This window comes from Myodes glareolus, chromosome 4 (genome assembly GCF_982192425.1).
Source record: "Myodes glareolus chromosome 4, mMyoGla1.1, whole genome shotgun sequence".
NCBI classification, from domain to species: Eukaryota; Metazoa; Chordata; class Mammalia; order Rodentia; family Cricetidae; genus Myodes; species Myodes glareolus.
In genome coordinates, this window is record NC_142029.1 from 69382807 (window position 1) to 69399472 (window position 16666).

Here is a 16666-nt window from a genome sequence, read left to right on the forward strand (position 1 = left end):
CCATTTGTTCTGTCATTCAGACCCACAGATTTATTTAGCATGCACTCTATGCCATTCTAGGTGCCAGGATGTAGCTGTGAGGAGGCCATCATATCACTGCCTCCTGGGGGCTTCTGGGAAAAGACATTCAGTAATTTGAAAGGAAAGGAGGGGAATGGAGCTGGGGAGGTAACGCACTTGATGAAGCCCTTACCCAGAATGCACAAAGTCCCGGGTTCAATCCACACCATCAATAAACTGGAAGTGGGAGTGCACACATGTAATTCTAGCACTCGTGAGGTGGGAATGGGAAGATCAGAAGTTCAAGGTAATCGTTAGCTATATAAACAGTAGAAGCACTACAGTCTTTGCTACATGACACCCTGTCTCAGTGAACAAGCAAAGACTTCCCAGGAACTATAGCTATTTCAGCATGGTGTTTTGTTTATTTTGCCTTATGGAGGCAAGACTTTTCACCAAAGGAAGGCTTTATGTCTTCTCTTCAACGTACCCAAATTTTTAAGAACTACAATACCCGAACAGCTATCTAAGAACAGCCTGCTGCTAGGTGACTGAGGAGAGAGTCACCTAGACAGCATGGACAGGCTGGATAAAGGAACAGTTACGGCTCAGGCAGGCTGGGGCAGGACTGCAAAAACTTTCTCACAGTCCTCAGAATCCTGCGCACAATTTAAGCTGTACACACTGTTTATTCCTGGAATTTATTTGTTTGTTTTTTCGAGACAGGGTTTCTCTGTGTAACCCTGGCTGTCCTGGGTAGACCAGTCTGGCCTCCAACTCACAGATCCGCCTGCCTCTACCTCCCAAGTGCTAGCTATTTCTGGAACTTTCATTCAATGCTTTTGGGCAGTGATTGTCTGCAGGTAATGAAACTCCAGAAAGTGAAACTACAGAATTAAGTGAAACTAAGAGGATTGCTATACAAAGCAATTGCTATACAAAGCCAGAACCTCCCCGCCATTCCCCAAGACTTGATGGAGGAAGAAGAGCTTCCAGAAGAAGAAGGAGGAGGAGGAGGAGGAGGAAGAGGAAGAGGAGGAGGAGGAAGAAGAGGAGAAGGAGGAGGAGGAGGAAGAGGAGGAGAAGGAGGAGGAAAGGAGGGGAAAGGAGGGAGAGAGAGAGAGAGAGAGAGAGAGAGAGAGAGAGAGAGAGAGAGAGAGAAGAAAAAAGCTGATAGAAAACTTTCGTTTGCGTCTTTGCGCCAGAGTCTTGCTATCCAGCCCAGGTGTCCTCACACTCATGGCAATTATCCTGCTCGGCTCTGCTTCTAAGATGCTGAGATCAGGGCTGGAGAGATGGCTCAGAGCACTGGCTGCTTTTCCAGAGGTCCTGAGTTCAATTCCCAGCAATTCCCAGGGCACATCTGATGCCCTCTTCTGGCTTGCAGGCATACATGCAGGTGAAACACTAGATAACATAATTTTTAAAAAAGAAAAGAAAAAAGAATGTGGGGATCACAGGTATTCACTACCACACCATCCAGTGTTTTTATTTTTGAGATAGCGTCTCCATCACTCAAACTGGCCTTAGATTTGAATTCCTCTTTCCTTAGCCCCCCGAGTGCTAGAAATACAGGCACAGATCACAACATGCAGCTCTGGTCTAGGTCTTCAAACATTCCTGAAGAAAGCCCAGCAGCACAGGCTCCAAGGCTGGGAACTCCCAAGAGTGGCGGAGTTAAAGATGTGAGCCTGGAGGGGCTGCATGGACGATCCCCCTGCTGTACTAGGGACTTTAAAACTGTTCCTATAATAACATCATGGCATTTTAGAAAGATTTTAAGAATTCTGGGGACATGTTTCATTTTAAAGCATCCACGCTGACACAGGTACACTAATTTAAGAGAACCTCAACTATAAACAAGCATAGTTTCATACTATCCAATGAAGGCTTCCCTTCCCCCACCTCCTCCTCACACTTCTCCTCCTCCCCTTGAATCGTGCTTTAGCAAGTGCACGAACACACGCACACACAGATACACACACACACATGCACAGACACAAGCACACACACGCAAAGAAAATTTTAAAAACATTTTTATTTTAAATCTCACTTGTCTATCCCAGACTGGCCTTAAATTCCCATTCCTACCCCCTCACGCTCCTGCAGGCAGAGACTGCCGGCATTCACGACCACACCCGGTTTACAATCATTTAAACCACAGTCACGTGTACTTAGGGATCTCAAGATAGAGCTAAGAAAGAAATAGTGGGTACAGCTGCCAGGACTTTAAGCTTCCAGGGCGTTGAGAAGAGAGCGGGGCTGAGGGAGGCTGGGAGGAGACGGCAAGGCTGAAATAGACTGCTGTGCGAAGTGGGCTAAGCCGTGACGCAAATCACAACTTTAGCTTTGCATTTCAACTTGAGAAATGTTTTTGTCTCTTTTGTCTAGGACGCTCAGAACAGGCAGGGAACATCTGGGAGTGAGTAGGTAGTCCCGGGAACTCGTGAATCGCAGTCTTGGTAGTATAGCCAAAGAATTCAAGCACTTTTTTCCTTCATCCTAAGGTTGGATAAACTTCAAAAGGGAGATTGACCATTCGCTTCCAAAAGTTAGTCGGCAGAATACAGCAGAATTTTTCTCTATGTTCTCCTCAGATTAAGAAATCAAAATGGGGGATGGAGAGATGGCTCGGGGGTTAAAAGCACTGACTGTTCTTCTAGATGACCCGGGTTTGAGTCCCAGCACCCACATGGCAGCTCACAACTGTCTGTAACTCCAGTTGTAGGGGACCTGACATCCGTGGCAAAAACACCAATGCATATTTAAAAAAGAAAAAGAAGAAGAAGGAAAAAAAGAAAACAGAAGTTGTCCAGTTCCTATGCTAACCACTTACACATCACCGTTTCCTCTTCCCTTTGACTTTGAGCAAGGAAATCCCAGATGGAAAACAACAGAAACCAGGTGCCAAAATGGCTGAGAGGGTAAAGGTACTCATGGCCAGGGTTGGCGACCTGAGTTCAGTCACGTGGTGAAAGGAGCGACCTCATTTCCACAAGCTGTCTTCTGGCCTCCACTCATGTGCCTTAGCGTTCACAAACACAGAGATAAATAAATACAAATGAAACAGACAAGCAATTTTGCAATTGCTTCACAGGCCGCGCAGCAGAGGAGCGGCCAGACTGTGTGGCGGATTCATCCGGTCCACACAAGTTGTAACGAGTTGACCCAGATCCTCCGGGACCTCCATAAACACAGCGTGCGACAGCTGTAATTCATTCATTTACTTCTTTTGTTTATTTGCGGAAGGGTTGGATCGACTTCCATTGCTCTGTCAGATGACAATATACAGTTTACTCTCATCACTTCCTTTTTCTACAATTAAGATAATCAGGCTGGCCAGATGACTCAGTGGGGAAAGGCAATGGCTGCCAAGCCTGCTGACCGGAGTCTGATCCCAGGGACCAACTTGGTGGAAACAGAGAATCTGCTCCTACGGATTGTTCTCTGACCTCTATACATACCCGTTTGTGTGCCTACAAGTCACGTGTGCATGTGCATGCATACCTATACACAGCACACAGAACACACACACACACAATAAATCCAAGTAGCCAGGTGTGGTAGTGCTCACTTTTCAACCCAGCACTCAGGAGCTGAAGCAGGTGAATCTGATCCAGGACAGACAGGAATTAATAGTGAAACCTTGTCTTAAAAAAAAAAAAAAAGAAAGCCGGGCGGTGGTGGCGCACGCCTTTAATCCCAGCACTCGGGAAGCAGAGGCAGGCGGATCTCTGTGAGTTCGAGGCCAGCCTGGTCTACAAGAGCTAGTTCCAGGACAGGCACCAAAAACTACAGAAAATCCCTGTCTCAAAAAAATGAAAAAGAAAAAAAAAAAAACCTGTTTCAGGGTCCTATACTAACCAGGGACAGGAAAGGCTGTACACAAAAGGCAGCCTATGTGAATGTTTCTTGAGCAAAAATAAGAAGAGAGGCACTTCTGAAGGAGAAGAGTCCATGATCATTGCCAAGGACACCAGAATCAAGCAACATCGGAGCTAGGTATTGGCAGCACCCAGGACTTATGAGTCTGAGGCAGGAGAGTCATGAGTTGGAGGGCGACAGTAACTTTTCTTTTCTTTTCTTTCTTTTCTTTTTGTTTTGTTTTGTTTTTTATTTTTCAAGACAGGGTTTCTCTGTGTTACAGTCCTAGCTGTCCTGGAACTAGCTCTTATAGACCAGACTGGCCTCGAACTCACAGAGATCCGCCTGCCTTTGTCTCCCAAGTGCTGGGATTAAAGGCGTGCGCCACCGCCGCCCAGCTCCTACGATAACATTTCTTAGCTACAGCAATGAAAGCCACTGTTGTTCACAGAGAAACCAATCAGTTTTCATAGCCTGGAACTTGCTTGGTAGCCCAGGCTAGCTACAAACTAGTGATCGTTCCGCCTTGGCATCCTGAGCTCTGAGATTATAAGCATTTGTTACCACGTCTGTTTCTCTCCTTATTGGTTTTCAGTCACTTCGTGAGCAGCATAAAAATCCCTGACACCGTACCATTTTTCCTGTCACAGGTCACAGTCTTACCTCTTTTTCAGAAGTTATCCTTTAATTTCTTCACACTTATTTCTTTTGTGTTGTCTAATTCCCAGCATCGTACCAAGCAGAGGCTGTGTGGATTTGTCTTGTTTTAAGACCAGGTAATGCTGTAGTCCAGGCTATCCTCAAACTCATGTACCTCAGCTTCCCAAGTGCTGGGTTTGTGGGTATGAACCACTTTACCTGACTCAGGGTATGATTTTAGTGTAGAACTATTGAATGCAGAACTGGTAAGTCCCCAGCTAAAGCTCACAGCTGGACATAAAATCAGACAGCCGTACAGGGTTCCCCTGAATGTGCCCAACATTATACAAAGTACATCCAGCGACCTGTCCACCCGTTTCTGAAGTCTTTCACAGTTGTTCCTCAAAGGAAAATAGTTAAGACTGAAGTGTAGCTTGGTGGCAGCTTGTGCTCAACATGCACAAGGCCCCAGGATCAGTCCCCAAAATGAATTTTAAAAAAAATGGTACAAAGAAATCCCATGGGTGAGAGCAGAGTGTAGGAACACTTCCCAGCCTGTCACCGTAGGAAAGGTTTCACGAGAAGTTAACATTGACTCCAAACTGCAAAGAATGAACAGGCTTCTTTATGAGGAGAGAGAGAGAAAGGAGAATTACCTTGGTAGGGCATTGCAGTCAGCCAAGGCCAGGGTGGGCCACACAAGAAGCACAACCCATATTGATGACAGGGGAGCCAAGCAAGCTGCTGGTTGGTCCTCAGGCCTGTGAAATGGACCAACTGGGAAGGACATTAGGAGAGTAGTGTGGTGGTGATTTTGAAACCCCTAGGCTGAGCCTGGTCATCTTTCAAAGGCATAAGGAGCCATTAGAGTTTTGAACCAAAGGAGCGAACGTGCGCTTCACATTCGTAAGGCTGACTTGACAGCATTTTGTAGCGTTGATGAGATAGGTCAGAAACACACCATAGCCAGAAAGAAGCCAGACCTAGGCAATGAGCTCACTCCACGTATAGTGGTGTGCACCTATACATAGTCCCAATTATTTGGATGCTGAGGCAGCAGGATTGCTAGATTTTGCCTCAGTCTCTCATATGCTGGGATTACAGGTCTATGCCCACACCTGCCCCCACAGTACTGGTATGTGAAGGTAAGAGGACAGTACTGGATAAACACAAATATAATAAGATACAGTGTTTAGTAGCCTCTCCTTCTTTGCTGTCTCTTCCCCAAGACCGTGGGCTAGCTCTTCAGAGTAGGAGCTGTGCCTTGCCTCTCTCTGGTTTCTCTGTGCTAGGCGATGTCTGACATAGAAGCTCTGAGAAAGTTATCTTCTCTCTCTCTCTCTCTCTCTTTCTCTCTCTCTCCCTGCATTTTATTCACTCATTACATTTATTTGTTTGTTTATTACATGCCAATCCCAATTCTCCCTCCCTCCTCTCCTCCTGCTCACCCACCTTCCCCTCACCCCAACCCCTTCATCCACCCCTGGGAAGTCAACTACGTCCATCCCATCTCCTCATTGAGACCGGACCAAAACACTCCCTCCCGCCCCACCCCCACCCCATGCCTAGCCTTAGCAAGGTGGGCTCCACAAAGTCAGTTCATGCATTAGAATTAGATCCTGGCCCCACTGCCGGTGGCCTCATATACTGCCCAAACCACACTCTGCAGTTTTTTAAACATTTATTTATTTATTATGGATACAGTGTTCTGCCTGCATGTATGTCAGCAGGTCAGAAGAGGGCGCCAGATGTCACTATAGATGGCTGTGAGTCACCATGTGGTTGCTGGGAATTGAACTCAGGACCTCTGGAAGAGCAATTGGTGCTCTTAACCTCTGAACCATCTTTCCAGCACACCCCCTGCATATTTTTTTTTTTAACTCAGCAAATTTTTACTAAGCTTCTATGTCTTGACGACAGCGCTGAGGAGTTTGGACAGAGTGGAGAGATGGATGGATGTCTTACTGGTAGCTTTAACTCTTTCCAGGAAAGCCTCTGACGGGTGGCATTGCAGTCACAGAGGGCTGGGGCTGGGTGAAGGCGCTTGGGCGACACAACTAGGAACAGCTGTGTCCAGAGATGTGCCCGGGAGATCCCCATATGCTTCCGGGCTTACCCCAGGGCCGTCGGTTCTGTGGGTCTGGACCGCTCTCCTCTTCTGCCTCTCGCCCCTTATTTAGCCTGCTTATCTTTCAGATTCAAAGACCACTGACATTTCTGGCACATCCTTCCTGCTGTGTTCTGAGTAAACCCAAGGAAATGTATTCTGTATTTATGTTCCTCTCCTCGTTAATCTCACTCAATTGTGATGGAAATAAAGACAAGGGTTTTGCGCATCTGAGTGGCTTTTCCATGTCTGGTGGGAAACGGTCATTCCGTTTTTTGCTGGTGTCGGAACCAAACAGGATGGCAGAACTGCAGTTAGAGGACTGAGGTTTTGGCGGCTCCTTCAGCCTGGCACAGAAATGGCAAGGACGATCCAGGGAAAGAGCAAAACCCTGCAGGCTGGCAGGCAGGCAGACTGCACTGACTAGTAGGGGATTGTTTTCTTTTCTTAGGGAAATCTAAGATGTGTTTCCCGTAACTGGGAAAACAAAAATGCCCAGTTCACGTGTTTTGTGGGAGAAATATGATTTCTCTAAGTAACTTTTAAATTTTTAAAACATATATTTTTATTTGTTTTATACACATTGGTGCTTTCTCTGCGTGTGTGTCTGTCTGAGGGCACCAGATCCCCTGGAACGGCAGTTACAAATGGTTAAGAGCTGCCATGTGAGTGCCAGGAATTGAACCCACATCCTTTGGAAGCGTTGGGGTCGTCAGTGTCATGCCCTGAAGCACAGGACTTGAGCTGAAACCACTTTGCCCACTGAACCATCTTCCTGGCCTTGCGTTCTCAAGTTCTACGAGAACAGAACAGGTTACTGAGACTGACCGGCGAGATAGCTCAACCTGGAGAGGTAATAAACCCAGTCGGGGGAGCCATGCAGCCTAGTCTCCGATCAGCATATGACCACCTGTCTAACCTATTTCCTTGGGGTAAGGCACCTGTGGAAACGGAGTCTCATATAACAGGGACCAGCAGTCCACAGGACAAAGTAAGATTTGCAAAATTTGTGCAGCTTGCAGGCTATTTTCCCTCTCGTTATATTGTTGATTCTTTGGGCGGTTTTTAGTTTTCCTTTGTCAGTCACACATGCAGGAGCTGTGATTTCCCCTGGAAAGTCTGCTCTTTCTCAGATATTTTCCCCTAAGATTCAACAGGGGGCTAATGTTTCTCAAATCTCTTCTCTGGAGTTACCAACTACAGCGCCTGATTCTGGGAACTTTTCTGACTCAGTAGAGATAGTTATGTGCATACGAGAAGGCAACACTTGGAACATTAACCACGCCTCACAGTTCTGGAGAGGATAGCGAGGCATGCAGACACAGACAGAACTGGGGAAAAGCCTCAGCAATGCACATAGTGCCAACTGTTGGAGTAAGCTGCCTGTGTACCAAGCATATAGAATCAATGATAGGGCCCAGTATATTCTGATGGGAATAGTGCAATGTAAAATATGGGATGGATAGATCCCTCTTTACCATACATGGGAGTTTATATTGGTGGGAGAAGTATGGCATAGTAAGATGGGAAAAAGAGTCCTTAGTCAAGGTCTGCTTTCACAGAGAGATTGAGACATGGGACCCTCTTGAAAAAGCTGTAATAAAAGCATATCTTCTAGATCCGAAAGTATTATCTGGGTTTGGATATTGTTGTCCTCAAAGCATTGTGCCCATATCTATTATTTCTTATATATATATATATATATATATATATATATATATATATATATATATTATGTACACAATATTCTGTCTGTGTGTATGTCTGCAGGTCAGAAGAGGGCACCAGACCTCATTACAGATGGTTGTGAGCCACCAAGTTGTTTGCCGGGAATTGAACTCAGGACCTTTGGAAGAGCAGGCAATGCTCTTAACCACTGAGCCATCTCTCCAGTTCCCATATCTATTATTTCTTGACTTTGTAACCGCAAGTAGCTGCCAGCTGGCATAAGCGCTGTGAGAGCAGGATGCGTCTGGCTCGATATTTAGTTAAGCCTGCAAAAATGCTGAACTCTGTGTGTAGAATAAGGTCATGCAGGGTGTGGGAAGGTGTACTGGGGAAGTATAAAGGGGAACAATGGGGGCTTTCATAATGATCACGATGTATCCTTAACTTGTGATGTATTTCTTAATGTCAAAAATAGAAGCCAGTTAAAAAGCTGTTCATGTAACCCTGGTAAGAAAATCTCTGGGTATAAATAAAGATGGCCTGAGCCGTTGAGTGCAGGGCTGGTGATGCCTCCAGAAGTTCTTTTATTGTACAGGATTTGACTATCCTGTTTTTTTATATGAAGTCATGTATTTTTTTTTTTGAGGTTTATGATGAGTGCACTTTTTGAAGAGATCACATTCAAGTGTTAGGAAAATGCAGACGACAGAAAAGGTTACAGTTGGGAAGGGTGCGCTTTGGCCTGATCCTCACCCTTTCTTCTCAGTTCTTTTCAGAGGCAACCATGGGTGCCACCTACCCTGAACCCCTACAGAAACACTAAGCTCAGGGTGTGTATAGCTGACCACACTCAAGCAACTCAAAATGGAGTAGTTCCGAGTACTTAAGGAAGCAATTAGGGCTTTATAACGAAGCAGTTAGGACTTTATAAACAAAAGCTGCACAGGCCAGGTGTAGTGGTGCACACCCTTGGCCCCAGCACTCTTGAGGCAGAGGCAGATGGATCTCTATGCGTCTGAAACTAGACTGGTCTACATAGTGAGTTCCAGACTAGCCAGGTCTACCACAGGGAAACTCTGCCTAAAATAATTAATTAATTACTAGTACACAGGTAAATATAAAATATTATTATTAGAAGGAACAGCAAAGCCTAAGCAAATATATTATAGTTTCTAATAATCTCTAGAGTCTTTAGAATCAGCCCAAACTTGCCTGCTTTGTGTCAATGGGAATAGTCCCTTTCTTCCTCGCCTCCTCCTTCTCTTCTTCTCTTTCTCCCTCTCCCCCTCCCTCCCTCCCTCTCTCTCTGGACAGGATTTTGTTTTGTAGCCCAGGCTGGCCTGTTCCGGAACCTGTGATCCTGTTTCCTCAGGCTCCCCAATGCTGGGTTTCTAGCTATGCGCTACCACACCTGGCCCTTTTCCTCATCTTGACAGCGGAAGGAGAAGGTGAAGAGTCCCGCCCCTTGATTCTGTCTCTGTCTCCCCAGGTTATCACTTACTCCAGTCGCCATGTCTACAATAACTTGACTGAGGAACAGAAGGGCCGAGTGGCCTTTGCTTCCAACTTCCTGGCAGGAGATGCCTCCCTGCAGATTGAGCCTCTGAAGCCCAGTGATGAAGGCCGATACACCTGCAAGGTGAAGAACTCAGGACGCTACGTTTGGAGCCACGTCATCCTAAAAGTCCTAGGTAAGGTCAGACTCCAAGATAAATGCCTGCATCTTATGAGGTATCAACGAGGAGGGCATAGCCAGCTGCAGATGGTAATAAAATCACCTCTTTAATTCTTGTAGTGCACACTTAGACATCAGTAGGTCCAGTTCCTACAAAGAAACATTTATGTTGGAGATTTTAGCCATAATGAGAGAAGAAAACATAATTATAACTTTCTGTGTGTGTGTGTGTGTGTGTGTGTGTGTGTGTATACATGTGTGTGCTATAGCTTTCGTGCGAAGGTCAGAGGGAAACTTTCAGGACTCACTTCCCTCTTTCCACTGTTGGTGCTGGGGACTGAACTCAGGACTCAAGGCTCACACAGCAAGGGCTTTTACCTACTGAGCCGCCTTGTTGACCCATAATTATGATTTCCCCCAGGTAGCTCATTATAAAATGTAAACACCCTCTAATATTTGAATAATTTCCTTTGACTATTTGAATAATTACTTCCAAACTACTGATCTTCTATTCTTGTTCCAATATCAGTTAGAATTATATTTAACTTTCCTAAAATTCCAGATAAATAACAGCGTTTGTTTTTTTGAAACATGGCATGGGGCTTTCTGAGGCATGGCGGGTTCCGCTGCTGGTAGCAGCTAAGGGATGCCCGGGAGAGAGGCCAAGGGAGAGGACAACTGGGCTTGAGGAGGTGAAGTCGAACAAAAGTGGGCAAAATGGGTGGCTAAATAAACGGCCTCGTGGGGTGTAGTTCTTCCTCTGACTCTGGCATTAGGAGAACCTCTGAAAGGTCACATTTTCAAAATATTTTTTTCGCCAGTGAAACCATCCAAGCCCAAGTGTGAGCTGGAAGGAGAACTGACAGAGGGTAGCGACCTGACGCTGCAGTGTGAGTCGGCCTCGGGCACGAAGCCCATTGTGTATTATTGGCAGCGGATCCGGGAGAAGGAGGGGGAGGATGAACACCTGCCGCCCAGATCCAGAATTGGTAAGTCATCTTCATGTCCATCCTCGGGGCCAAAAATATAATACAGTGGCCACGACTTCCAAATCTGCCGGTCTGCCGGGCCAGCAGCATGCCAGATGCCCTTGACCAGGCTGAGGAATCTCCTTTCTGTGTGGTTGTCAATGACTTGCTTTGCTCTGGTTTGGATTGATCTGGGGTTTTTGGTTTTGTTTTGTTTTTTGTTTTTGTTTTTTTTTCGAGGCAGGGTCTCATATAGCATCCTGTCCTAGATTGCTTTCCTGCTCTTGTGATAAAGCACCATGACCAAAAGCAGCGAGGAGAGGGAAGGGTTTGTGTTGTCTTATGCTCCCAGGTTACATCCATCTTTGAGATGTCAGGCAGGAAGTGAAGACAAGGACCTGCGGGCAACCAGGCAGTGGTGGCGCACACCTTTAATCCCAGCACTCCAGAAGCAGAGGCAGGCAGATCTCTGTGAGTTCAAGGCCAGCCTGGTCTATAAGAGCTAGTTCGAGGACAGGCTCCAAAGCTACTGAGAAACCCTGTCTCGAAAAACAAACAACCAACCGACAAGCAGGAACCATTCCCCGGTTAGGGTCAGGTTAGGGTTAGGAACACTGCTTACCATCTTGCTCTCTCTCTCTCTCTCTCTCTCTCTCTCTCTCTAAATATGCTCAACTAGCTTTCTTACACAGTCTGGGCCCGCCCACTTAGGGATGGTGCCACCTGCAGTTACCTGAGCCTTCCTCCACATCAACCATCACTATTGATCAAGTCTTTCACAGACACACCCAGAGGCCAATGTAATTTCTTCCCAGGGATGTCAAAGTGACGATCAGAAACCAACCAGCAGAGGTCTACTCTCAATCTTTGGCCAAGATCAGATGTAGGATCTTCTGTAGGCCAGGCTGGCCGTGAACAACTGATCCTTTAGCCTCTACCTCGTAGGAACTGTGATTACAAGCATAGGCTACCACCATGTTCAGTGTGAACCTTTCTTGCTACTATTGTTTGTTTTTTGAGACAGGTTGTCATAAAGCCCAGGTCGACAGAGAACATACTACATAGCCAAGGGTGGTCTTGTATTCTGGACTATGCTGTCTCTGTCTCCCATATGCTGGGTTATAGGGACTTACCAACATGACTGGATACTGTTAAATCTCTTGAATTTCATTTTCTCACCTGTAAACTGGATCAACAAAACCCTACTTCTTTCTTCAAATGTCATAAAAATGAAAGTTGGGGAAATAGACCACATAAACTACTGTATCTAAAGTAGTGAGTGAGGATTCACTGACTGTTCACCATCTTTTTTTTTTTTCCTTCTGACTCTGCACCAGAGATTGGACCTAGGACCTTGTACATGCTCCCCACCCGCCTCTGATAGAATCTCAGGCAATTGCCCAGAATAGCCTTGAACTCCCTCTGCAGCCTGTTAGGCCATAATGGATGATTCCCCTGCTCCACCCTCTCAAATAACCACCAAGCCCTTTGATCCCAATCTTTTATAACTCTTGATATTAAATTAAAGTAATTTTGTTAGATATTAAAATAGTATCTACCCATTTCCCATGTTTTAAAACAGGATCTTTTCTGTCGCTCCATCCCATTTGGCATTATCAGTGATGCGCGACAGTAAACAATATAGACCCTGTCGTGGAGGAGACTTACCATCCTGCTTTCTGCTTGTATAGATTACAACAACCCCGGCCGAGTGCTGCTGCAGAATCTCACCATGGCCTCCTCTGGGCTCTACCAGTGCACAGCAGGCAACGAGGCTGGCAAGGAGAGCTGTGTGGTACGAGTGACTGTGCAGTGTGAGTATCTCAGGGTTGAAGATAAACCCAGCACCGCGGGCGTGAGAGCCAGCCTTCTACCACGGAGCTAACTCCCCAACTTTCCAAAGGGATTTTGTTTGTTGTTTGTTTCATTGAAAATTCTTATTCTTACATCGCAGTTTAGTATAAAATGTTTTACTTATGATAAAAGTAAGGTCAAGGTCAAAGTATTTCCAGAAGAACATGATTTTGACTGGTTGTATGGCTACCAATGTGAATTTAGCCAGTTCTCTGAGCTATGGAGCTGGGAATTTGGCTCACTGGGCTAGCACTTGCTAGCCAGCACCATGCTCCTATACACACACACACACACACACACACACACACACAGAGAGAGAGAGAGAGACTTGGGTAAGGTTAGAGATACACACACATATAATCCCCGAGTTTAAAATGTAAAGGCAGAATAATCTGGAGTTCAAAGTCATTCTCCACTACACACATGAAGTTTAGAGTCAATCAGAGCTATATAAGACCCTGTCTCAAAAAACCAACACCAAAACAAAACAGTAGGGTCAAGTGTTTTGATGCATCCTGTAACCCTAGCACCAGGGACGCTGTGACAGGAGGATAGTGAATGTGATGCCACCTTGGACCACTTGATAATAACATTTTTTTTTAAAAGGAAAGAACCAGGTGTGGTGGTACACTCCTTTAATGCCAGCACTCCGGAGGCAGAGGCAGGTGGATCTCTGAATCTGAGGCCAGCCTGGTCTACAGAGTGAGTTCCAGGACAGCCAGGGATATATAGTGAGACCCTCTATCAAAACAAAAATAAAGAAATAAATATGACGAGAGAAAATCAACCAACAGTCGTTTTTTAAAAAGATTTATTTATGCTGGGCAATGGTGGCACACAACTTTAATCCCAGCACTCAGGAGGCAGAGACAGGCAGATCTCTGGGAGTTCGAGGCCAGCTTGGTCTACAAGGATAGGCTTCAAAAGCTACAGAGAAACTCCCCCCACCAAAAAAAAATTATATATATAGGAGGCTCTATCCACATGTATACCTTTATGCCAGAATAGGGCATCAAATCTGCTATAGATGATTGTGACCCACCCTGTGGTTGCTGGGAATTGAATTTAGGACCTCTGGAAGAGCAACCAGTGTTCTTAACTGCCGAGCCAGCTCTCCAGGCCCAATCAACGGTCTTAACCAGCTCTAAAGCTTATAGTCCAGAAAAATGGCAGCCTGCCAAAATATCTTCCATGGTGCAGCAGGAGCACTTTCATCTGGGGGATGACCAACCACTGTGGCGGGGACACACCCACCCACAAACATGCACACCCCCACACACACCCCCACTCATGCACACACACACTGTGGCCGGAACACATGCACACACCACACATACATGCACACACCACACATACATGCACACACACACTGTGGCAGGGACACACACACACCACACACACACACACACACACACACACACACCGGATGACAAAGGCATCATAAGCCAAGTTACAAAGTAGAATCAACCTGAATACTTATATTTATTTCTGTGTAACAAATTGCCCTAAATTTAGTGACTTAAAATTTTTTGACTCTTGTGGGACCCAGGGCAGCTTGGTACACACCTGCCAAGACAAGCTCTATAGAGACCAACTGGAAAGTAGGCCTGGTCTCAGTAGTTTACCCTAAGGCAGGAACTGGTTCCAAGAAAGACCACAAACTGAGACCACCCAGCAACAGACCATCCAAAGGAAATTCTTAACGTTCCAACTATTGTAGATAGGATCACTTGATGACCCTTGGCCCAGCACACCTATCCCCGCCCCCTTCACTAAGGCACCCCTAGACAAATGTCAGCCAATCAGGGGTCCTGAACCTTAGAAATCCCTCACCCCAACTTCTGCTTTTATTTAAAAAAAAAACAAAAAAACAAAAAAAATAAAAAACACTCCAACTAAGTCCGGGGCTCTCTGATCCATGCCAAAGTGTTGGACACGCAGAGTCCTGAGTTTGAATTTGAATAAGAATAAAGGCTCTTTGCTTTTACATACGGGACTCAAACTCTTTGTTGCTTTTGGGGGGACTCTGAGGTCTGGGCATAACACTCAGTTTCTGTAAATCTGAAATTCAAGAGTGGCCTAGTTAGGAAGTCACTCCTCACTCTCTCCTCAGGAGAGGTTACACAGTTACACATCTGCGCTGCCCCCATCACCAGACCTGGATACCGGATGCTAGCCCTCTGACACAGCTCCCTGTGACTGCCGACTGGCCTGAAGCAGTCATTTGAGCTCTGGAGACTTGAGAGCTAAGAAGGGCAGTGATTTTGTAGAAGCAAAGCCTGAGCTGTGTATTTTATTTACTAGCAGTGAGTCATGGGCTAGTCATCAGGCTAGCCCAATAGCCTGAGCTCTGCGCCCAGGACTGACTGGTGGGAAGAACCCACTCCCTCTAGTTGTCCTGTGACCTCCACAGAAGGGTGCAGTGAGGCATTCATATCCAGCCCCGCCCCACCCCTCCACACCACACAAGCTACTAGTTAATGAAGGAGCTGTTAAGATGCTAAAACTGGTCCAAAGAGCACTTGAAACCTTAGATTAGGGACAGAGACACTTTAACTTGGAGATTGTGAAGATCGCTGGGGTAGGCAGCAAAACAGTTAATGTTCTAAAAACCACAGACTGTGGTCTCTGCGGTCACTGAGTCTGTCAGTTGTCCTGGGGTTACAAAGGGTCAGGAACTGGACTTCTGTCCTTTCGTGTATCAGTTGTCTTACAAATTTAACAAGATCTTCACAGAGAAATTATGAGCTGCCTATCATGTCCATTGAAAGTCCACTCTTTTTACTTTGAAGCTATCATGTCAGTGAAAGGGGAAAAAAATAGTACCAACTAGGTATGAAAACTCATACCTATCCTTAATCTCAACAGTCAGGAGGATCATGAACTCAGAGTCAGTCTGGGCTATAAACCAAGGCCATGTATCAAACACACACACACACACACACACACACACACCACACAAACACACACACACAGACACGTGCACACGAATAATACCAATTCTTAGAAAGGTTATGTGTTGAAACAACAATAAAATGGTTCCTTAGCTAGCCCTGGTAGTACAAACCTAAAATCTCAATACTTGGGAAGAGAAGGCAGAAAGATTGGGAGTTCAGTATCATTCTCTTACATAAAGAATTTGAGGCTAAGGCTGAAGAGATGGCTCAGAGGTTAAGAGCACTGGCTGCTCTTCCAGAAGTCCCGAGTTCAATTCCCAGCAACCACATGGTGGCTCACAGCCATCTGTAATGAGATCTGGTGCCTTTTTCTGGCTTGCAGGGATACATGCAGGCAGAACACTGTATACATAATAAATAAGTAAATCTTTGAAAAAAAATACTTTGAGGCCAGTCTAGGCTACATGAAACCATGCTCAAAAGTCATTTTTTAACAGGGCAGTGGTGGCACATGCCTTTAATCCCAGCATTTGGGAGGCAGAGGAAGGCAGATCTCCGTGAGTTTGAGGCCAACCCGGTCTACACAGTGAGTTCCAGGACAGCCAAGGTTATAAAGAGAAACCCTGTTTCAAAGCAAAAAGCAAAAAACAAACAAAAAAAATTGTTTAAATAAAGTAATAAATGGAGATGGGGGAACCCAAGTACTTTTATATTCTTGGCAAGAGTATAAATTCCAGAACCTTTTGTCATAATCTTAGTTTTGGAAAGAGAAAATATAGTGTAGTGAAATTTCAGAGAATCCTACGCAAACCCTGAGTGCACACTGTGACAGAGTGCCAATGTGTCCCTGCAAATGGCATCAGGGACGCAGATCAATCATTGCTTCCTGCTGCCTCTAAGCCCAGAGTCTAGCATGGATTAGTTTCCTGTTTCAGATCCCCAGTACAGGAAATCAGTCCATTGTGCTGACTTCTTCTATGTCACACTTTGTGCC

At 45.7% G+C, this 16666-nt stretch overlaps 1 protein-coding gene across 1 annotated transcript in view; it reads left to right on the top strand.

Moving 5' to 3' along the window:
- Clmp (CXADR like cell adhesion molecule) overlaps nt 1–16666 on the top strand; it is a 108429-nt gene that overhangs the window by 84661 nt on the left and 7102 nt on the right. The window contains exons 3-5 of the mRNA XM_048417070.3: nt 9768–9969; nt 10775–10942; nt 12613–12735. Of these exons, the coding sequence (XP_048273027.1) occupies nt 9768–9969; nt 10775–10942; nt 12613–12735 (493 nt within the window). The remainder of the gene's footprint in view (nt 1–9767; nt 9970–10774; nt 10943–12612; nt 12736–16666) is intronic.